The 24048-nt window shown below is 37.8% G+C and overlaps 2 protein-coding genes across 10 annotated transcripts in view; both read right to left on the minus strand.

Annotated features, from left to right (window-relative positions):
• The window catches only part of LOC105200443 (neprilysin-1), a 524884-nt gene that overhangs the window by 221455 nt on the left and 279381 nt on the right, over positions 1–24048 (minus strand). For all 8 annotated transcript variants that reach the window (XR_005575917.1, XM_039455238.1, XM_039455241.1 and 5 more), the window contains 2 exons: positions 6329–6545; positions 6070–6252 (listed from right to left, as the gene is read on the minus strand). Coding sequence is in view for 7 of the 8 variants with exons in the window: in XM_039455238.1 (XP_039311172.1) it covers positions 6070–6252; positions 6329–6545 (400 nt within the window). In the remaining variant the exon portion in view is untranslated. The remainder of the gene's footprint in view (positions 1–6069; positions 6253–6328; positions 6546–24048) is intronic.
• Positions 17944–23984, minus strand: LOC113004353. 2 transcript variants are annotated; one of them, XM_039455243.1, is made up of 5 exons: positions 23861–23984; positions 23688–23769; positions 20230–20398; positions 19978–20155; positions 17944–19618 (listed from the first exon to the last, which is right to left on the minus strand). In XM_039455243.1, the coding sequence occupies exons 2-5, from the start codon at positions 23699–23701 to the stop codon at positions 19434–19436; spliced, it is 546 nt and encodes a 181-aa protein (XP_039311177.1). In that variant the 5' UTR covers positions 23702–23769; positions 23861–23984; the 3' UTR covers positions 17944–19433. The 2 variants fall into 2 exon arrangements, 1 of the variants encoding a protein (XP_039311177.1); XR_005575918.1 differs by lacking the exons at positions 23688–23769; positions 23861–23984 and having other exon boundaries at positions 19480–20133; positions 20230–21323.

The following is a 24048-nucleotide window of genomic DNA, read 5'->3' on the forward strand; positions in this document are numbered from 1 at the left end:
AGAACCATTTTTTCTCCTCTTCTCAGCTCGACCAACCTCTTTCCGCCCTCTCTCTTATCTCTGCCAAACATCTCCTCGCCCACTCTCCTTTCCTTCCTTCAGCCTTTTCTCGTAACCCCATGCTCTCTTTGCTGCTTTACTTCTTATCAGTTCTCTTTGCACCTTCTCCCTTACCATATATCCCGGTGTTCTTCCCTCCTCCCCTAGTATCCGTCTCAAAAATTGCTCGTGTAACCTTTCCACCCCCTCTCTTTCCTTCCACCCCCATATCTTTGCCCCACAACTTATCACAGTCCAAACCAAACTGTCAAATAACAATACCCTCCTGCCCCAGTCCTTACCGTATTTTTTCTTCCCTATCCCCCACACCTACCTCATCACACTTGCTGTCTTTTTTACCCTTTCTGTTACGTGCGCCTCCTGCCCTCTATTCGTCTGAAACTTGTATCCCAGTAAGTAAATTCTCTCACCTCTTCTATTCCCCTCCCATTCCATTTTCAACAAACTTTTTTTTCTCCCCCCCCCCTTTCCTAAACCTCATCACCTTTGTCTTCTCCACGTTTACGTCCAACCCCTTCTTGTCCAAATAATTCTCCAACCTCTCCATCATGCTCCTTATTTCTCCCTCTTCCTCTGCTATCAGCACAATATTATCCGCGTATAATAAGGCATATATTCTGTCCTCCCCCGAAACCAGTCCTCCCCACTTTACTTTCTTTCACCTTCCAAATCCGCCAACACCATATTGAACAACAAGGGGCTGAGCAGGCATCCCTGCCTCACTCCTCTCGCCGTCCAGAAGTTCCCCTCCATCACTTTCTCCACTCTCACCCTACATCTCGTTTCTCTCAGCAATTCACCCACCCTCTCCACCAGAGTTACCCTCACTCTCCTGTCCCTCATCGCACCTACCACCGTATCCCTACCCACCAAATCAAATGTCGCTTTCAAGTCTACAAACAGTGTCACTACTTTTCGCCCTTTTTCCTCCAATTGTCTGTTAATCATGTAGTTCATAACGTATATGTTATCCATAGTGCCTTTCCTCTTTCTAAATCTTACCTGTCCCTTTTACAACAGCCCCTTCTCCTTCATGTCCTTCCCTAACCTCCCCGCCAACACCGCTACATATATCTTGTATATCGTTGGCATCAGCATCACTCTCCTGTATTCGCTCACCTTTTCTCCCTCTCCCTTTTTCACTATGGGAACTATTATCCCGTCCTTCCATGCCTCCGGCCATCCCTCCCCCTTTCATACTCTATTGCAAAGCCCCCATACCCAATCTATCATTCTCTCCCCTCCCCCCGTACTTCCATACCTCGTTGGGTATCTTTCTATCCCCTTCGCCGTACCATCTTTTAGTTCCTTTATCACTCTTACTATCTCCTTTCTTCCTATGTCCTCCTCCCCGCCCAACTTTTCCTCTCCCCCCAACCTCACCACTACTTTTTATTCCACCCCGCCCAACAATCTTTTAAAATACTCCTCCCATTCCCGCATCTCTATATCTTTACTCACCTGCTTCCTTTTTTTCCTTTCTCTCTTTATCACTTTTAGATCTGCCCTTTCTGTTTCGCTTTCTCCGCTATTCTTTCCCACCTCCTATTCTTCTCTTTCTTCTTCTTCTCACATAACTCCTTGTACCCTCTCTTTCTATTCTTACACCTGTCCCCCTCTCTTCCTGTACTTCTCCATCTCAGCTCTCTCCTCACCTCTCTCTTTGCGTCTCTACATTCCGCGTCCCACCATCCAACCTTTCTTCCCATCTCTCCCTTTATATCTTTTAATACTTCTCTCATTTTACCCCCCATTGTCTCTAAATCTTCTTCTACCCCCCTCTCTTCTATCTCCACCTCCCCTAGCATCTCTTTAAATCTCTCTCTTCCCTCTTTATTCTATACCCTTCTATTGATTTTATTCCTCTCCCCCTTACCTCCCCTTATCCTTCTTCCTTCTTCTTTCATCCAAACTACTAATGGGTGATGATCTGACCTCACATTCTCTCCCACCTGCATCTTCCAGATTTCCTCCTTGTCCTCCTCTCTAACCAACACATAATTTATTACCGTCTCTCCTTTTCCTCTTGTGTATGTCCATTTCCCCCTCTTATCCCCCTATTTAGAATAGTCCACCCCCTTTCCCCTATAAAGTCTACTAATCTCTTCCTCTTTCCGTTCATTCTATCCTTTGACTCCCTGCTCCCATCCTTTCTGTCTCCCTCTTGCCACATATTTCCCCCTCTTACTCCCGTCCTCTCATTGAAGTCTCCCCCAATTATTGTTTTTATACTCCGTACCCTTTTCTCTATCCATCCCCTCACTTCCCCTAACTTTCCCTCCATGTCTCCGTTTACGTACACTTCCACCACTCTTCACACCTCCTCTCCGCACCTCACCTTTCCTATTATGACCCCGTCTCCTTCCTCCACTCTCTCCTTCCCCTCTCTCTCTGCCAGTTCCTTCCTGATTCCCATCATCAACCCTCCCATCGCTCTTTCCTTTTTATTCTTTCTTTTCGCTTCCTAAACCTTCCATACATACCTCGGCAGCTTTCCTCTAACCCACCCCTGCGCCTTTTTTTCCACCCACGTCTCTATTACCACCCACGTCTCTAGCACCATGACATCCCACCTCTCCAGACTACTCCAAAAATCCTCCTCTTTCCTCCTTAGCCCTGCCACGTTCCAAAAAGCCGTTTTCACCCCTTGCCTTCCCCCTCGCCCTTCTGCACTTTTCTCACTTTTTTCTCCCCCTCACCCTCCCCATCCCTTTCCCCATTTCCCTTCCCTCCTGTACTTCTTGCCTTGCTCCTTCCCTTCCCTCAACATCCCTTTCTTTCCCTCCTTGTCCCCCCACTTTCTTCCCCTTCTATCTTTTAGCCCTCTTTCCTCCTCATCCCAAAACCACCATACTCCGTCGATCATCGCCTGTTCTCTCCTACCCACATCTTTACCTCTCTTCTTTCCTCCTCCTTCGCCACCTCTCTAGTTTTCCACCTCACTTGTCTTTCCTTCCATGTTAAATCCTCTTCTATCCATATATTTCCCCCCTCAGCCCACTTTTCTTTCTCATCACCTCCCTTTTCTCCCCTTCCGTCTTGAAATTCACCACTGCAAACCCCCCTTGCTCCTTTCGCCCTGTTTTCACCTCCCTCACATCTTCCACCTCTACCTCTGCTCCCACCTTCTTTAGAATATCCTCTACCACCCTTCTCACATCCTTTCCCCCTGTTTTATATTCCTTTATAAACACCTTTCTCCTTCTTCCCTTCCTATCTCTCCCTTCCCACATCTCCTCCATCTTTCTCACCCTATCCTCTAATTTCCGATTTCCTTCCTCCTCTTCCCCTTTTTCCCTTTCATCTCTCTCCAGTCTTTCCATCCTTTTCTCCAAATCCCTTTTTTCTTTCCCTCGCTCCTTAACTTCAATCCCTCCTCCAATTTTTTTTCCAAATCTTGTACCCCTTTTTCTATTTTCTCCCTGTCCCTCCTCCACTACTCCTCTCTTCTTTTCATACCCTCTAACTCTGCCATTAACAACCTCATTTTTTCCTCCATCGTCTCCTCCATCCTCTCCCACCTTCCCATCATCTCCTCCATCCTCTCCCCCCTTCCCATCATCTCCTCCATCCATCTGTTTATGGACCCCATCATCACCCACTCACTTCCCTCCGCTCCCCCTGTCGGCGATCTTGCCGTCTTTTTACTCCTCTGAAAGATCCTTCTCTCATCTTTTTCTTCTCTTCCCGCCTCTTTCTTCTCCCCTGCCTCTACTTCTCTTTTTCTCTTCCACATTTTCAATATTCCCGCTGTACTCCCACTGTGCCTCTTCCCCCCGCTTTTTATCTCCATCACTTTTGTCCCCGTCAGATCCTCGTTCTCCATCCTTCCTTTCCTTCCCTCTCCACACACCTGTGACTCTCTTACCGTACGCTCTTTCCTTACCTAGACCGCCTATTTCTACTCCGCTTGCTCTCTGCACGTGGACACCTCGTCGCGCCGCTTGCCGACTCTCTTGCCTGTCCCGCCTCTATACTCACTGCACATTCCGTGCCCGTGCTCGCGCTCGCGCGCTCCGTTCTCTCTTTCTCACCTTTCCCTTGTCTCCCTTTTCGCTTCACTACTCCTAACCTTACTTCTACACTGCTCTCGCTTCCACACACTCTCTCTCTCTCTCCTACACTCCACCCAATCACTCTTCCTCCACTCACTCCACTTTTCCTCTTCACCCACTCTCCTCTCATACACTCCACTCAACCCTTTCACACCCCACAATCACTCTTCGTCTCTAATAAAACTTCTCTATTCACACACGTCTGCTCTCGCTCGCTCCAAAAACGGAAGTCCTAATACTCTATCTACTTGCGCTATTATTTCTTTCAACGCGTCGATCGCGATTCACACGGGAGTTTGCTGGTTTTGATTTAACGTGTGTCGCGCTGTTTCACTTGATAACCACGATTGATTTAGGAAGTGTGTATCCGATTGATCGGACATTCGCTTTACAAATTATTACAGTATAGTTTTGACTTACAGTATTGCTAAGACTTGCATGTTGCTCTTGCTCGTCTCGTTTGGAGATCCCTTGAAGACTCGTTCCTGCTGGCGGTAACTGCTGTCGTTGTCATGCTATTTTCCTTTAGACTCGATGGTTTGTCAACTCGTTGACTCGTAGGCTCGTTGGCTTGTTGGCTGTTACCTCTGGTCTCTGTGTCGGTGACTCCGGGTGTTGATTACTGAATGAGTGACTGCTCTCACGTGTGATTTTCTGCTTGTCAGCACTTGTTGTGTTGTCTAATTGCGGAGCTTCTATTTTTCTCCGTCGAGAGATTAATACGCAAAATATTTCTCTTGCTTTTAATTGCTGCATCTCTTCCAATCTTACGTTGTCTCCTCTGTCGGTGACAGGTGGTCTCCGGACTCCACTCAGGGTATGTGGGCAATAATTAGCTTTGCTTCATTTCACTTCTGATACCAATTTTGTTGTATTGGTGGATGCAACAAGATAAAATATTTGGAATTCGATCCATCTGAAGGGTTGAAACCCATGAGAAGGACACTTGGAGGAGGACGCGCGGAGTGGCAAATAAAACTCTCACTTTCTTGTTAACACTTTATATCCCAAACGTTATTATAAATGATTTCCCTTTTTAATATAATCAAATTGTGTTAAATGGATCACGTGTTATCGCGTACTCGGTTGCTAGATGTGTTGTAGAGTGTCGGGTGACTTATCGCGGAGCGCGTACGTGCCGCTCGTACTTTACATTAAGAATCTCCCACTGCCGATAATTAAGCAGCTTAACTTATAGTTTCGGTACTTCCAATGGTGGGGCATTAGGTTCTCGCGACATATGATCATATTTGCGTCAATCGTGCGATGCTTACGCCGCTCGCACGATTGCAATCTTACATTTCCGATACAACGAAAGCTCGTGGCGTAATTGTTGTTAAGCCAATATGCAAGACAATTAAAGTAGCTAATAAGGCTACAACAATTTAAATGAAATGTTATTGAATAATGACCGTCCCTATTAGTAATATTTTTAAGAATCAGCTGTGTAATAAAATCAATATTTAATTAATATATTGTGAAATCAATAACAAATGATAAACTTATGAATGTGCTGTACAAATATGAGCCAGAGCGTGTGATATTTCTAGTTCATTTTGATTGGTTGCAATTCGAAAACTATTGTAACTTTGACATTTTTGTGTTAGGATATTTTATCTATAGAACCACTTTATCTATAGAATACGCTGTTAAAATATTGTTTGGTGGTTGTAAAACACCCTGTATAGTTGATTTCGGCGTGATATAAATTTTGGGAGGGTCCCAGATGCGCACAGACCCAATTGGACACCACCAATTATAACGGCCGATGCCTAGAATATTTCCGTTGGTTGGGTTAGATTAGATTATGTGATTGGTGGTGTCTGATCGGGTTTGTGCGCATCTGGGACCCTCCCTAAATTTTAATTTAGTTGCAAATATTTAAAGTTAAAGAAATTAAAAAGTGGTGGATATATTTTTAAAAATTCTATATAAAAAATATTGCTATTATTACCATCTTATATTCTTCAGATAGCTCAAGTGGATTTTTTAAAAATTCAGGATATCCAATTCGTTCATTCATGGAATCAGCCTTTTTTTTTGCGACTGCGCGAGTCTCATTATCCATCCAATGATTTTCGACTAGCAGCTCATTAAAAGCTTCACGAATTGTCCGAATCATTTCTAGAGCAGTCTCCTGAAAACCAGACAACATTTTAAAACACAAAGTAGGAATTCGTTGTAATCATATTCCTGAAATAGAAAATACTCACCTTACTTTCGTGATTAAAGTTTTCGCGTATAAAAAGTGCTCCTACTGCCATCCCAAGCTTCTTGTTAGTCCATTCAACGCATTGTGACCATCTATTCCTTTCACTAAGGATGCCCATAAGAATCTTGCGAAATTCAATTCGTTTCTGTTGATATTCGTCGATCATATGAGGCATCATCGACATAACAAATCGCCACAAAATATAATTATGTAAAGTCCTGTAAATAATATTACTAACAAGCGAGGTTCGGTAAGTGTAAAAAAAAGTTGAAATTTTGTAAGTTTTGTAAAAGTATAGTGGCATAATCACAAAATAATTTATCTGCTAATAAAGGATTTTAAGATAAAAATCTTTGAAAAATATCAATTTTTACGGATACAATCTAAATAACGAGAAATGTGTTTTTAATAGAAGTTTTATAGTTTTGATAGCAATGAGGGTGTAATTGGTTTTTTAAATGTAAAATTTTTCAAAATGTATCCAATTTTTAAAGTATAATCACTTTTAATTTTTTACTTTTGAATATTTGTAACTAAATTAAAATTTGTTTTACGCCAAGTTTAGCTATATATAATAAATAATTGTTTGCATTTCATTATCATATTTTTGAAAAATTTGGTTATTACGATTTGTCTCATTTTCACTCTTTTTTTCTTTATAATTTTCTGTAATACAGGATAACAATAAAACGGATGTTTGTAATAAATACAATCAAGTAAATAATTTTTATATATTATGATTCATATTCGAAATGTGTTTTAAAGTGTTAATTCATCTTTTTGTCATTCTATCATTGTTTTATATCTAATAAATAATAAAGATTGAATCGCAAAACAATGCGCTAATATTTTTATAAGCACGTTCTAAATACGGGTCTACACATTTTATATGAAGAGAGAGGTGATGAAAAAATACCTTTTTGTTTTTTGACAATAATTCAGTAAGTATTAACGCGACACAATTTCAACACCAGTTTATTAACCATAGATTCTACCAATCACCTTATAGATATTCATAAAGAACAAACATAATTTACAATTTACTAAAGAGGGGAAATAGGATGCATTTGTGAGATAAGAGGAAGGCCGTGGCATACTAACAACTAACGTCATAAAAAGCAGTTTTAATCATAAAAAATTACAAATTAATGATTGCAGATTTTACTATAAATAATTGCCACAAAACAAAATTTTATGAAAACTTTAAAAAATATATTTTATTTGAAAAAAATAACTTTTAAAATAATTTTTTTTATTGCTAGTAAGCATTGTGGGTAAATGTTCAAAAAAAGAAAGCTCCCTACAATAATTTTGACTTTGACATACATTATCAAGACCTTGAGTGACTTTCAAAAGGTAGCGATTATTGTTCGTTAAGAAGTTACTCAGATAGCACATGGACATCCATCGGACATCCATCGAACATCCGTCTGTAAACACTTGGACATCCAATGGAAGTCCAATCATAGTCCAACCAGCGTCCGATGGACGTTCATTTGAGGTATGTTTGCAAATCCGCTGGACGTAGAACGTTCATGCAAGACGTCCATTGGACATCCAAAAGAACCTAAAATAGACATAATTTTCAGTACCCTTCCAAAAATAAAATTTATTTATAAAAATTTATTTTAATATTGTAAAAAACTTGTTCGGAATCCGGCTAAGTCACGAGGCACCGCAAGCCTTGTTTGAACATCGCGTCCGTCTCGCGCTCAATCAAGCAGCGTATACGGAGCGCGATGCTAGTACACACAATCGATGTGTATTGATGCGCGCTCGCACCGATCGCGAGCGTCGATATCTCGCGCGCGTGAACAAATCACATCACCGAAAACGAACTCGGAGCCCACGATTTGCTTACGCCAGGCGATCGGGGAGCGAGAGGCCAATTAAATCAAAACGAAGCTTTTAAACGGTCTGTGTTTCTGGATTCATCTCATCTTTGCAGACTCACTTCCGCTCCGGAAGAGCGGGAGCGTTCTGGAAGCTTCTCGAAGCTTTGAGAGAAATCCAGAGGCACAGAAGCTATATAAGCGCCAAATTCGCGCGGGCCGGCGGCTTTTTCGCGAGAGGTGTCATATAGTGCCTTTGTCGCTGACGGTGCGACGTATCGCGACAAATTCCGCGAGTCGAGGAGTCGCTTGCTCCACCTGAAACTTAAAGCACTGTGTTAATAGATGAACATTGTAATTGTTAGTGGGCAAATAAAGTTTAGAGTGACAGTGAACCAATACTTAGCCTTTCTGTTTCTTCCTTCCACTGCGAAGAGCACGTACCGAAACAAAACTCTTTTCTTAATGTTAAATAAAATAAAAGTTTTATTTAAAGTAAAAAAAATTCGGAACTTTTTCTCCAAAATTTTTTTTTGAAAATTTTCAAGCGGCCACCCATCCAAGTCGTAATCTCGCCGCACGGTACTTGATCTGTAAGATTGCTGCAAACTGATGCCTGGTAATGATCGGTGAACACTTTGTGTTAACTCATGTATGTCAAATTAATATGTTATTGAAAAAATGAAACATATTATATAATTAAAGTATATTATTTATATAAGCACACATAAAATTATAATTCTTTACAATTACGACTTGGATGGGTGACCACTTGGAAATTTCCGAAAAAAATTCTTGAGAAAGATTTTCAATTTTTATGACTTTAAAAAACATTGTTATTTTATTTAATGTTAAGAAAACGCTTTTTTACAATATTAAAATAAATATTTATCAATAAATATTTTTTTCGTAAAAAAATTTTTAAGTCTGCAGTGAAAGAAACACATCGCGAGCAGACTTAGAAAATTTTTTAAATAAGATGGACATTTTTAAAATGTCCGAATGTAAACTTACTTGTATTTACGACAAAAGATACATAAAACATGATACCTGCGCAATAATAGCGCGCTTCCCAACTGACATCCAAATAGGAATATCCTATGGATGTCCAAAAATTGGCCATTAATAGACGTCCAAAATCGGACATACGATGGATGTCCAATTCACGTCCAATGGACGTGTGGATTTAAAACGGATGTCCTGTGCTATCTGGGTATTAACAAAAAAAAAGTACAATAACTATGTTGTCATTTTCTAACAAGGTTTATAATATTGACCACATTAACAAAGAAAGTTGGCAAAATAATATTGGGACGGCAAGGATTGGCGCAAGGGTCAATGCACGGCATAATTAAGTTCATTAAGTGAACTTAGAAACAAATATATTATGTTATAATATGAAATAATGATTATACAGCGGTTAACAAGTGGTAAGCGCAGTACTAAGGTAGAAAGCAAATCAAGCGTTTGTAAAGACATGTAAAAGAAGTTGGTGTGCCTCTGCTAATACTAATGGTATATAAAGAAAGAGAGCGTTATGGCCAAACTAATAAGGATTAACATTCCTCCTCCGCACTCCAAACGCACTCTAGACAAATTAAATAACTGAATAAGGAGTTAATCCGAGCGCTTTGATACACTTCATGTGTTTAGATTAAGATAGTCTCTTGGTTATACAACGGCCACCATTTCTTTGGTAGAGGTATGTATGACTTTAAGATGTTTCGCGTGTACAGTTTCACGGACGAAATGGTGCCTTAAGTCGATGTGTTTGTTTCTTGAATGGAATACAGGATTGTCTACAAGTTTCTTTGCGTCCAAGTTATCATTGAAGATAGTAATGTCGGTCAGATCATTTACATGCTGGACTTACGTCCAGCTCTTTGAGGAAACTGCATAAGTAAATTACTTCTTTTGTGGCCTCGAAGAAGCTCATATACTTCGCCTCAGTTGAGGAGAGCGCCATAGTGCGCTGCTTTCTGGTTTCCCACGACACGGCACTTTTGCTCAAGATGAATGATTAACTAATGAATAAACATCTGTCGACCAAATAGTTACCCCAGTCAGCGTCGACGTATCCCTTAAGTAGGCTGCAATCGGCTTCAAAGATTAGTCCTACGTCAACGGTGCCCTTCAAGTAACGCAACACGCGTTTTGCAGCGGCCCAATGTGATCTTCCGTAACAGCTGTTAAATTGGCCTAGTGAACTAACTGTTCAGGCAATAACTGGCCTGGTAGCAACTGTTAGATATGTGAAAGCTCCTATTAATTCGCGGTACGACAACGTCTGAGTACCGAAATCGGAGCAATCTTCTTGCGTTATTAGTTTCACGTTAAGGACAATTGCGATGCCAGATTTCGATTCAGTCATCCCAAAATATCTCAAGATGTTTTCTATATATCTTTTTTACTGCATGATGATTTTGTTGCCGTCTTGTAAAGACTGAATTCCAAAACAACAGCTGATATTTCCAAGGTCTTTAATTTCCAACTCTCATGACAAGCTCTTTTTAATTTTGTCGATTGCGCTAAAATCACGCGAAGTAATTAATATGTCATCAACTTAAACGATGATCATTAGTAAGTTTTCTCCTTGTCCAACATAATATATGCACGAATCGGCATGACAGAAAGTTGCTCCGTATTTCCTTAAAGTCTAATCTGGTTTATTGTATCAGCACTTACCCGATTGTCAAGACCATAAAAAAACCTTTTAAACAAACAAACCTTCTTGCCGGTCTGAAATTCGCTAAGCATCTGTTTCACATTGACGCAGATTATGTTGTTGCTTGCCTCTGATTCAATAATTGCTTCCAAAGTCTAACATTTTCGATGGGAATATAAATATCTCTTCGTTGATTGTGTCGTTTAGATATGCGGTTGTTACGTCTAATTGTTGGATATCCATTTCATGATGAGCAGCTACGACCATCATCAGCCATACGGAGATTAACTTGGCAACAAAGGCAAACGTCTAGTTGAAGTGTATCCCTGGGCGTTGTGAGAATCCTTGGGCTACGATATGTGCTTTTCTCCTTTCGATGGAGCCGTCAGAGCAAAATTTCTTAGAACAATTCGACTTTTAATAACATTGCGATCAGTAGAACGTGGACCAACTTCCCATGTATCGTTACAAATAATGGACCTAACTTCTGATGCCATAGCTTGCATCCACTCTTCTCTGTGTGGACCGGGCATTGCTTGTTGTAGAGGGACTTCTGACAAAAATGCATAGTGTTTTTTTTTTGTTGTTTTTACTGATTTATGTAGTTTGTGATATAACTTTCGTAGCCTGCTCTTTAATCTTGTTCGGATTGTACTGGGTCTTCCGGGTCCTCTCTTCGGGGTTGATAATGCTTCAACTGTTTTACTCACGTCGGTGATCTTTGTAGAATTTCCGTTTTTGGGGTGATCGGCAAACAATTCTTCATCTTCAAATGTAGTATTTTGGTGAAAATCTGTTTCTTTGTTTGACATTGACAAGTCAATTTCCGTCTGGCGTGCAGTGTTCTTCGTGTCCTTTCCTTCAGGAGTTTTCGGGGTAAAAATTTTGTTTTTTAATCGAGGGAAATTTTCAATATGTGTTTAAAGGTTAAACAACACGGGCTACAAAACTCCCTCTAATGCTACAAAATAGTACATAATGGGTAATAAATAGAAAGATAAATATAGTTCAATTTGATTAATTAAATTCTGATAAAAATTGAAAGAGAAATGTTCAATTACGGAGTAAGGGTTGTTTTAAGGGGTTAATGGATATATTTTCAAGTGTATTAGATGGTACAAATTAGTACAAATTCTGTATTAATAAAATTTATCGTTATTTATTATTTTTTAATAATTTTGATTTAGTTATGTTCATTTCATGTTGGCAAGGCCACGATTTTTTTTAATAACAGAAAATACCAAATTTCCTCTAGTGGTACGAAATAGTACATAATCGGTAGTAAATAAAAAGATAAATTTAGTTCAATTTGATTAATTAAATTCTGAAAAAATCGAAATAGAAACGTCCTATTACAAAGTAAAGGTTGTTTTAAGGTATTAATGGAAATATTTTCAATTTTTTGGATGGTGCAAATTAGTACAAATTCAGCGCTAACTATATACGTCATATTTTTTTTATTTATGCACATTTTTTTGATTCTGTTAGTTTAATATAAAGTTAGCAGCGCCACGCTTTTTTCATAAATGGCACAGGCTACAAAATAATTTTTTTGTTACAAAATAGTACAAAATGAGTACTAAATTTTTTGATAAGTTGCATTCGATTCTGCTGATTTGGTCCTGCCAACTTATAAAAAATTTAGGAAGCCAGATTCTATAACCTTGTAACAAAGTGCCTTTCTATCACCCTCCACGGACCGGTCATCGTCCACAAACGCCCGGCCGAATATCCGCTGGGCAAGGAGTAGGCGCTTCGCACCCATAATATATTTTAAACGCGCGTACGCGAGCGCCGAGGCATCCGCACGTCGAGTATCGCGCCGTGCACGCGCGCCGATTCAAACCGACACGTGCTATCGGCGAGCTCGCTTGCCTCCATTTGCTCCCAGAACGACCGATCTCGAGCGGTGGGGATGCTGACGCCGAAACATCCCCGACGTCTCGAGATTCGAGTATAAAAGAACCGGAACAGCGAGATGCTGCGCTTCTTCTCCGCTGACTTTTCGGATAGCAACTCCGTCGACTAGTCTCCGTAGAAGTCTTCTTAGATAGTCTTGGAGTCAAGCGTCTTGGAGTCAAGCTATATTGAGCGTTCTCAATGGTTACCGCTCTCGTACCCGTCTCTTCTCGCCAAAGCTGGGTTAAGTGTGCTTGGGCTTTGGCAAGAGTTCTTACCCGACCGGCATCCGAACACCGATCCGATCCCGTCGCAGTGGCTAAAGACAAACAGGATAAGTCCCGTTCTATAATAGATGTAGTAAGCCTTAGGAAATTAACCAATCATAGTTGATTACGAGGAGAATAATCGATTATGGTTGGTCAATTTCTTACGACTTAAGGCTTACAATATTCATTGTAGATCGGGACTAAAGCATTTTTGCATCCGCCGAGCGTACTTGTCATAACCATCGCAAGATTTAAAGAGACGCACAGCTGTGCGTCACCCCGTGTCCTGCTACCGCGCCGGCAACCATAAAATTCGACGCAACCTAGTTATGGGAAAACACATAGAAAAAGTAGACCGCCCGTTAAACAATAGACCGAATAATAGCTCGAGCCAAAAATCAACGTCGTTGGAAGGCACACACACTGCCCGTGCGAATAGCGACAACCGCACTTTCCAAGATTCGCATACCAAAGCAAGTACATAATTGTAACCCGCCCATCTACCACACAAATAAACCGTGCATTTGCCGCACGTCAAACGCCACCGGTAAATTATACGGCCGACAACGTAAATTTACCGGTGACACTTCTACGTTTATCTTGTAAATATCTTATATTATTATTGTGCAAGTTATCTTGTTTGTGTTTCTTCAAACTATTACACGCACTTACGGTCTCGAGGCTTTGTACATAATTCTGTAAATCTATCTTTAAATAAACGTGTACAGTCGTGAGCTAAAAAGTTGCAACACATTTTCTTCGATGGTTTTTGGAATGTAGCCTTACTCATCGAACGGCGAACGTCATTGGTTCTTATCTGTGAATCCAACCAATTAAACATCGAACCATCTAACCATCAAAGAAAATGTGTTGCAACCTTTTAGCTTACGACTGTATATTTTTCAACTTTAAACGTTCGTTTAATTTTTTCTTGACCCGGATCATGCCCTGGTAATTCCCGACGAGCTACGTCCGTGCGCGATTTTGTATCTAAAAAAAATGGGTCGTTCCACTCCTTGGATTGATCGAAATATTCGAGAAAAATGGCTTCCTTGCTGCGTGATACAAGTTTTTCCTTTATAGGATCACAGTCCAGACACAGAACTTTGCAACCGAATTCTCATAGGTGATTCATGTTCTGTTTGCTATCTGTCCATGCCTTGTAGGCTGTCATTCCGTTCAAACTTTTCGTTTGGCATCTATTTCCAATGTAGTTTACGGTATTTATCGTTTCCGCCCAGAAGTTTGAAGGTAAGCTCGATTGGAGCAATAGACATCTGACTGTATCCAGAATTGTACAATTTTTCCTTTCTGCAACGCCGTTCTGTTCAAGGTTGCGTGAGACAGATAATCTTCTCATAATTCCATACTCTTTCAGATATCTATCAAAGTGCTTGCTTGTATATTTGCCTCTATTGTCGGACTGTAGGCACTATACTTTTCTGCCTTTCTGATTCTCGACATATCGCTTAAATTTTCTGAATGATGTAAAAACGTCGTCTTTAGATTTTTAAAAGCAAATCTCGCACTATCTTGTGGTGTCGTCAATGAATGTTGCAAAGTACTTCGCCTTCCCGTTAGATGTGGTTCTCATGGGAATGCATATATTGGAATGTATTATCTCTAGCAGCTCTGTTTTCTAGTCTGACCTTTTTGAAAACGGCGCTTTTGTTATTTTTCTGTGAGCGTAAATATTGCATTGTATCGACGTTTCAGGTTGTTCAATGTTAATTCCGTTTTGCTCAGTCTCGAGAAGATCCTTGATGTTTATGTGTTCTAGTCGACGATGCCACGAAATCAATGTTCCTAGCGTTTTAAATGAAATGGGCTTATCTGTAACCGCCTTACTAATGTTCGAATTCTCGCGAACGTAATAAAGATTGCCTACCCGATTTGCTGTTAATTTCACGTTTCCGTTGTTATCGATTAAGCGTCATTTTTAATCAGTAGCACTTGCATCTGCAACTTCCATGTATCGAAGTTATCCTTGGTCAGTGTTTTGATGCTTATGATTGAATTCATATTGCATTGGATGTAACCTCAAGTATATATTTGTCACTAATTTCCTTGCGTTTTTTGTCGGCCTGGGCCCATAACATGTTGGGATGACAGGAATCGGTGCAAGAGTCAATGCACGACACAATGTTAAATGAACTCAGAAACAGAATATTTGAAATGATTATACAGCGGTTAACATGCAGTAAGCGTGGCACTAAGGTAAAGAGAGAATCAAGCGTTCGTAAAGGTATTTAAATAAATTCAGTGTGCCTTTGTTAGTACTAATGGTATATGAGGAAAGAGAGCGCTGGCTAAGCTAATAGGAATCATTTGTCTAACATATAAATGTGTATTTTTTAGCAAACCAGGGTTTAGCTAGAGGGTCCTCGTTCTCCCAAGGTTTATAATATTGACCACATTAACATTGACCCCTCTTGGGGGGGGGACTTAAAAGCAATAACCTAACCTAACCTAACCCAACCCGACCCCTAACCTAACCCGAATTTTTGTCGCGATTGACCACATTACCATTTCAAATCAGGAAACGTGATCAATATCAACGTGGTCAATCGATAAAAAGTCGAGATGGATTAGATTAGGTTATATCTCTTGCATTTCTTTTTTCCATAAGAAGATCAAGAATTCTCCAGGTAAACATTATTTTGTTAAGAAATACATATTTACATTGTTAACTTTCTTTGTTAATGTGGTCAATATTACAGATCTTTGAAGGCAGCCACGGGGTGAAGTGTAATTTGCCTCTGCAGAGTTTTCGGCGATCGCCGCCCGATTCCTGTTTTTTCTGCCAACGGTTGTGTTCAAGCGTGGTTGGTCTCCGTTAAGAGTTGTTAACCGTTAGGTTTGCTCAAAACTCAATTTCGATCCGATTGTACCATCCGATACAAACGGGGTAGTAGGATAAATAAATGCACCACAGAACTAGAGACTTTTTCAAGCGGGAATATGAATGGGGGAGATAGCCATGGCGCTTGCCGTAAGCGGGGGGTAGAGTGGGGAGGGGTCGAGACGGAAAGGAGACCAAAGTGAGCTCGACCGTACGTTCCTTCTGGCTCACTGTGCATGTGTACGTGAGATCAGGGGAGGGGTGATGAGACTGGTTTTTAGATAATGTACTTTCTAATGCATTGTAGCGGTAGGATAGCAGACGTCTCTGCCGCCGTGCGCGTGGGAGATGGTACGGCGCAGCGCGACGCGTTACTTGCGGTTAATCGCATCGGCGCTCGCTGCACATTGATATTTGCAATGTGCATCTTTTTTTTAAATGTGTCGTTGTTTTTTATAGAGAAATTCTAACTTATTCTCAGAATAAATATAGGAGAGTAGTATACTCTTTTAGGAGGCAATACGATGCATCTGTGGTTACTTTTATCAACGCGTGATGCATATTAATAATAGTAATGCACATCTTTTGCGATAAGGGGAGGGGGGGAGTTCTAAAAAGAGAAAAAATGTATATTTTTGCAGGAGATGGTACGATGTATGTTGACGTGTTATCTACGATTAATCGGATCGATGCGCGGTGCATACTAATATTGGTAATGTACCTTACATCCTTTTTAATGTATTACTTTTTTATGTAATTTATTGAGCTAGACAAATCGTGTGGTTTTGGGCGCTGCCTCGATTTACAATAGCGCTCCCGTTATTTGCATTTGTCTGACGTCGTGCGTTGCATAGTAAATATTATCGTTTGCATGTGATATTCTTTCCTTATATGGTTTTGAAGATAAGGTTTTATTAATTACGTTGTCTGTGTGCTTTTGCACACCGATGTGCTGCGGTTTTCTGCTAATGTTGAAATCATTATCACATTACGATTTTTCTGTCTGGGTAACTTATATAAAGTGCTGCTGTTTAACAGAAAAATCTTTTATTCGCGCACAGTCTTGTGAAGCGTTAGAGTTTATAACGGTTTCTGTAAAAAAAATGACAATTGGAAAGTGATGTTCAACGAATATTGAACAATGAGTTCGCAACATCGTCGCAATTGGAACAATTTTAGAGTGATGGCGACAACGCGCCTACGTTCTCAATGCTGGTGATACTGTAGGATACGTGAAATTCAAGAATGTCCGTGAGTCAAAATTTGAGACGTATGTTAGGATTTGTTGTATCCTTTTTGTCTATAAACAGCAAGATTGAGAATACGCTTTGTATGCGCAAATATAAAAAAAATGAAGAAGTTATTATTGAAACTTATTGCTCATGTACAGTAGGCAGGTGTGCTAGGTTCACATTTCATCATTTTCGAATTAAATAATTTTATCGTAGACCATAAATTCTCCACAGTTTTTGATGAACATATAGTACCCAGATAACATTCAAGCAACCTAATAGTAGTATAAAAGTATTCTACTTTAGAGAATCTAGAAGTGTCCTTGTTGACGTCGAAAATGTACACAAATAGATGGATATGGTAATGAAATATTAGGCATCTTTAAAAATAAAACTTGTAGTCTTGTACAATATGTCCCTATTATCGAAAATCTGTATTTCGCTTTTAGTCTTATACATTAACTCACTACTATTGAATAATTGTAGATCATTTTTTATCTTCTGCAATAGATTCCTAATGTCAAATAACTAAAATTCACTTTTTACCTCCAACAATAATTAACTACTATTAGGTAATTGTAGGTTACAAGTAGACATGGTGATCGAGAATACTTAAATTGCTCTATCTTATCTTGATAATAACATGCTGTTAGTGTTTTTAAAATCGATGATTTAACGGTAATATCATTCAAGCATCCTACATTAACTCACTACTAGTGAATAATTGTAATTCATTTTCCATCCTCTGCAATAGGTTCCTAATGTCGAATAACTAAAATTCACTTTTTACCTCCAACAATAGATGAGTTAACTACATTCTAAAAATAAATTTTAGCAGATGTGCAATATAAAAAAAATTTTTTTTAAACAGAGCTTATTTTTATAGCTTATATATCCGTATTTACTCTTTCGCATACAACATTCTTTTATTTTATCTAATTACAATTACGCATTATTTTACAATTTTTATAAACGCATCGGTGCGGCGGGATTCGAACCTAAGATCTTCGGAACAATAACCTAATACGCTAACACTGAGCTAATCGTACGCTTGTGATATTGTTATATAAAAAGTTATATTTGAAATAAATTTGATTTGAACAGGAAAGAACCTACGTCTTGAATACCGCGCGAACACTCTCACTAGCCCTTTAATTATTTAGCCTTATTATTAGATATTTTTAATATAAATTAGGTAATGATTCAGAAAACTCCCACTATTTCCGATTTTTACGAGGCTCATTCGGTGCGTTTTCGCACAAAATAAACGAATCTAGCAGAAAAAAGTGTCGCTCTGCCTCGCGAACCGAGATATCAAGCGTTAAAGTTGGCGACTATTTAGGTTAGGATGCCTGCCATCTCGGCGTAATGTAACGCCTTAAGCATGCGAGTGAGAAATAAGCGTGCTACATTCGTCCAACAGTATCATTCTAAAGTATAATCGAAAAGTCTCCAACTGTAGTTTAAAAGTAATGTATTAGTTAGTAGACTACTAGAATGACTAATTTTTTATCCTAAGGAAACTGAAGTCTATTTCCTTCTAAAATAATTTAGTAGTCTATAACAACTTTTTACATAAAATGCAAGAAAGTATACTTTTAGTTGACGCATACTCTCTTAATACATAATTAAAATTTTGATAAATTATTTTTTATCAATATTCTTGAGGCATTTCTATTTTTTTCTAATTGATATAAAAAGTAAAAATCTATATTTCAATAAATTGTTAGTTATGAGATACTGTCATCAAACCGCCAATTAAGTTCTATTATTTTGCTACTACAGATTATGGAAGAAAAGGATAGGAATTAAAAATAAAGATATTAAATTTTTCTATAAACCAGAATAATTATATTAACAATTAATTAACAATTTTACCATGTTTAATTATTAGAAATTATGCAAAACTCAAAATTTTATGAGCTTTAATCTCCTTTTTTTTCATAAACTCGTTCATGAGTAACAGTATGTAAAAGATTACAAATTTAATTACAAAACAATATTGTAATATTAATCCATATAATAATATAATAAATTCACAAGAACAAAGTAATAGCACAATGCTTTATGTAATATATGATAAAAGGAGTTATATTTTATATATTGTATAAAAATAACGTATTAAGAATATATTAAAATATTTATTTCATATTATTATAAATATACTAACATATAATAATATTCAAACTATTAATGAAGTTACATTTTGTGTTTAATCAAAAGTAATTTAAATTCACGTCATAAAAATTATATGAGCAAGCATTATATGAGCACTTATATAATGCATTTCTTGTGCAAAATAAAAAAACGATGTTGTTGATCATCTCTTAAATAAAAAATTAACATATTTAAAAAAAAATAGAATCGTTAAGCTGCTTCATACATTTGCATCAGACGAGATTCTTTTTCAACCTGGTCAACATTTTTTTGCTTGGGCCTAACGGTTTTTGACATATATACTCTTTGAGTAGCATTTTTAATAGCACATTTTATCTCTGTACAATATTCTTTGAAAGAAATCTCTCCTAATCTAACAAGTCTACGAGCAGCACCTAAAAAAATAAATGATTGATGATATAAGTGGTATTAAACTGTTACATACTACAATTGCATTTAAACAAATTGAACAAACATGTTTTTGATATTTTTACACAAGTTAATGTTACATTGATTGCCATAAATTAAAAAAAGGATTACTTTTTCATTATTTCTAAATAAAATATGAATATATTGAGCATAAAATAAGTTTTAATGAAAACTATCAATAATTTAACTATTTAACTACAGGCCCATATTCAATATCTTAATATAAATATTTATAATAAACATTATAATGGATGGTCAACATTATTTATAGACGTAATATCAAAAGCATTACTATTAATTACTGTAAAATAATAGGAACAATTACCGAAGAAAGTCTGGCTTATTGCACTTTCTCGAAAAGATAATTTATTTTGTCCATCTTTCTTTTTTCCTTCTTTCCATGTTATATTTTCTGCCACAAACTTATCAGTCATGGTGACTTTTAAAAAATCATTTAACGCTCCTCGCAAATCCAAACCACCTAATGTAAATAGATATGCTTGCTATAAGAACAGAAAGTTGCAATAACTTGTTATATGAGAATAAAAAATTAATTTATTTTTCACATAATACATACTAGGGTTTTTAATTTTGTGCCATTAGAATTAAATTCCTGGTAGTCTTCTCTCATGGATATCGGCAAATTTAAATTTTGTATTATTGAATGAGTATCATTCATCAGGCTCTGGGAATTAACTAATTTGTTAACTTGTTCTTGTATAAAGTGCATTTCTTTGCTCATATCTCTAAAAAGTAAAAATATTAATAAATTATATAAAAAAGTCGGTTATTAAATATATTTATAAATTGATTAACTAAAAGTGACATTGATATTTCTGAAACAATAATGATGAAATGGAATAATAACACCGGCACACAAAAAAAAAAGTGGTCTGTACTTTTGACCAAACCCACCTATCTATATGTATTTTGGCCCGCTGAAACCGAATCTGGAGGTCGTTTAGCCCGTCTACCTCTTGGTTTTGAGTAAATCGCAAAAAATAGCGAAAAATCGCATTAGTAAGTGCGACAAAAGTAGGAAAAAATTTTCTGACCTTAATGAGGTATATTTATTATGTATTTTGATGCCCTGAACCCGTTTTTCAACTTTGTTGAGCTCTGTTACCCACAGGTTTTAGCGAAAATCGCAAAAAACCGCGTTAACGAACGTAAAAATCGTTGTTTTCTTATGCTTTTTTTCTCTTGTAACGAATTCTTTTATCTTCGAACGATCTATGTAGCGGGTTTCTTTTCCTCTTCACTCCGGTCTGTAGCAGTCTTCTTGTAGCAGTACACTTTGACTTTCAACAAGTAAATTTCTTATGTAGTTTGATGTGCTTCACCCAAATTTGAAGTTTATTGAGCTTTATCATCGTAAAGCACTGATTTGTGCCTGTAACCAGGGCACCTCCTCGTGGTGATGGTGGGCAACAGATCCGTCTGGCCAAGTCCCTGGGTTAACGGCATTTTTGCCGTCATGTCAGGCGCAAATCAGTGTTTTACGATGCAGGGTGTCGGAAGCCCAGTATTGGCGGCTGGTCAGGGTGAGCAAGCGGGCCCGCAGGCGTCGTCATCAAGTGACCGCAGCTCTACATTGGTGGGTGACTTGGCCTCTATAGAGTATAATGCTACAAGAAGTAACTCACATTTATGTGATAAAAGTCACGATTCATTTTGTTATATTTGTGGTGAATTTGAAACGTGTAAAAACCGAAGACCTTTATATCCTAAAGTGAAATCTCTTTACACTCAGTGTTTTGGTTTAGAAATTACTGACCAAAATGATAACTGGACGCCACGTACAATTTGTGGTTCGTGTTATACGATGCTAATGCGATGGAATAAGACTAAAAACACTGAAGAGCTGAGATTTACGAAGCCAATGATATGGTCTGCACCTTCGTGTCCAGAAGACTGCTATTTTTGTATGACAGACATCAAAGGTTTTAGATCGAATACAAAAGATAACATTTCCTATGCAAACGTTTCTTCAGTCGTAAGACCAGAAATAGTATTAGAAGTTGTGGAAGAAACAATGGACGAAAGAGTTGAACCTATGAATGTGGATCCTAGCGAAGCGGAAGAAATGGTAGTGGATGAATTTTCCGAAGAAGACGTAAGTGATGACAAGGACGAGGAGTATCTACCAGCAGGTGAGAGAAATACTCCTCATACATTTAACCAAGAAGAGTTGAATGATCTTATACGAAATTTGGGACTACCCAAGGATGGAGCTGAATATTTAGCAGCAGCATTGAAGAATAAAAATTTGTTGGCAAAAGGAACGAAGGCATATGTTTATCGTGATAGAGAAAAAGAGTTTCGGAAATTTTTTACCAAAGATGAGGAGAATTCGTTAGTTTACTGTTCAAATGTTAAAGGGTTGGTTGATGAATTAAAACCTAATATTTATAAGGATGAAGAGTGGAGGCTTTTCATAGATTCATCAAAACGAAGCCTCAAAGCTGTTTTGCAACGGAAATACATATGCACCTATACCAATAGCACACTCAACAAAACTCAAAGAGAGCTACGAGAATTTACAAATAGTACTGAAGAAAATAAAATACTCGGCACATCAATGGAAGATTTGCAGTGATCTAAAAATTGCAACCCTGATTCTAGGTCAACAATCGGGTTTCACGAAAAACCCCTGCTTTTTATGTTTGTGGGATAGTAGAGATAGGATTAATCACTATGTTAAGAAAGATTGGCCAAAAAAAACCGAGTTTCATCCAGGATCAAAGAACATCAAACGCGAACCATTGATTGATCCCTCCAAAATTTTGCTACCGCCTCTTCATATCAAACTCGAACTGATCAAACAATATGTCAAAGCTCTAGATAAAAATGGTAACTGTTTTGGGTATTTAGGACTGAAGTTTCCCGCTATAAGTGATGCAAAATTGAAAGAAGGTATTTTCGATGGTCCCCAAATTCGTACGCTTTTTCAAGATGAAAACTTTATTAAGCAAATGAATGACAAGGAGAAAGCAGCATGGCTAAGTTTCAAAAGTGTCTCTCAGAATTTTTTGGGAAATCAAAAAAGTGCCGATTACCGAAATTTGGTTGAAGATTTGTTGAAGAATTTCAAAAAGTTAGGTTGCTTGATGAGTCTAAAAGTGCACTTCCTACACTCGCATCTTGACTACTTTCCTAAAAATCTCGGAGACTACAGCGAAGAACAAGGAGAACGATTCCATCAAGACATAAGTGAAATGGAGCAGCGGTACCAAGGAAGGTGGGATATTAATATGATGGCAGATTTCTGTTGGACGTTAAAAGGGGAAACGATTCAGACCGGAGTGAAGAGGAAAAGAAACCCGCTACATAGATCGTTCGAAGATAAAAGAGTTCGTTACAAGAGAAAAAAAGCATAAGAAAACAACGATTTTTACGCTCGTTAACGCGATTTTTTGCGATTTTCGCTAAAACCTGTGGGTAACAGAGCTCAACAAAGTTGAAAAACGGGTTCAGGGCATCAAAATACATAATAAATATACCTCATTAAGGTCAGAAAATTTTTTCCTACTTTTGTCGCACTTACTAATGCGATTTTTCGCTATTTTTTGCGATTTACTCAAAACCAAGAGGTAGACGGGCTAAACGACCTCCAGATTCGGTTTCAGCGGGCCAAAATACATATAGATAGGTGGGTTTGGTCAAAAGTACAGACCACTTTTTTTTTTGTGTGCCGGTGTAATATTATACAATACAATTATGAGAAATTATAATCTCTACCTATATGTATAATAGAAAAACAGCACATACTACATTATAAATTTTTAAAAAATCAACTATTTTTTTATTTATAACATTAAGAGTAAAAAATATTTTGTATAAAATTAATAGAAACGCGTAACAGATTTTATAGATCCAATTCTGAAGATGAAATTACATAAATAAAAAAATAAATTAAACAAATGTATATTATAACATTTTTTTAAGATAAAAGAAAATATGTTTCCTTATGCCGTAAATACGTACATATGTTGTTTCACATATTTTCGATTATCAATTACATAGCTTACTTACTCTAATTTATGCATTATTGCTTCGAGTGTTGATGAAATTAAAGTATCATTTCTATTTTGTAACCTTGAAGTGCTTTGGAAATCTTCAAAAGAAATTAGAATTATAATGTAACATGCAAAAAATCTACAAAAATTTCTTCACAAGAAATATATAGTATATAGTAGGTATTGTACCTGTTTTTTTGTATGGATGATACAGATTAATTGTTTTGTCATTAACAAGAGACGGATTTCCACAGAGTAATGTAGACGTTAAATCTGTGTAAGATTTTTCGTGCGACGAAGTCGTATTAAGCGATTTCTCAATTTGCTCGAGTCCAAGTGTGCAAGAAAAATTGTACTCATCATTGTCTTTTGATATA

The sequence above is a fragment of the Solenopsis invicta genome, chromosome 11 (assembly GCF_016802725.1).
Source record: "Solenopsis invicta isolate M01_SB chromosome 11, UNIL_Sinv_3.0, whole genome shotgun sequence".
Classification (NCBI taxonomy): Eukaryota; Metazoa; Arthropoda; class Insecta; order Hymenoptera; family Formicidae; genus Solenopsis; species Solenopsis invicta.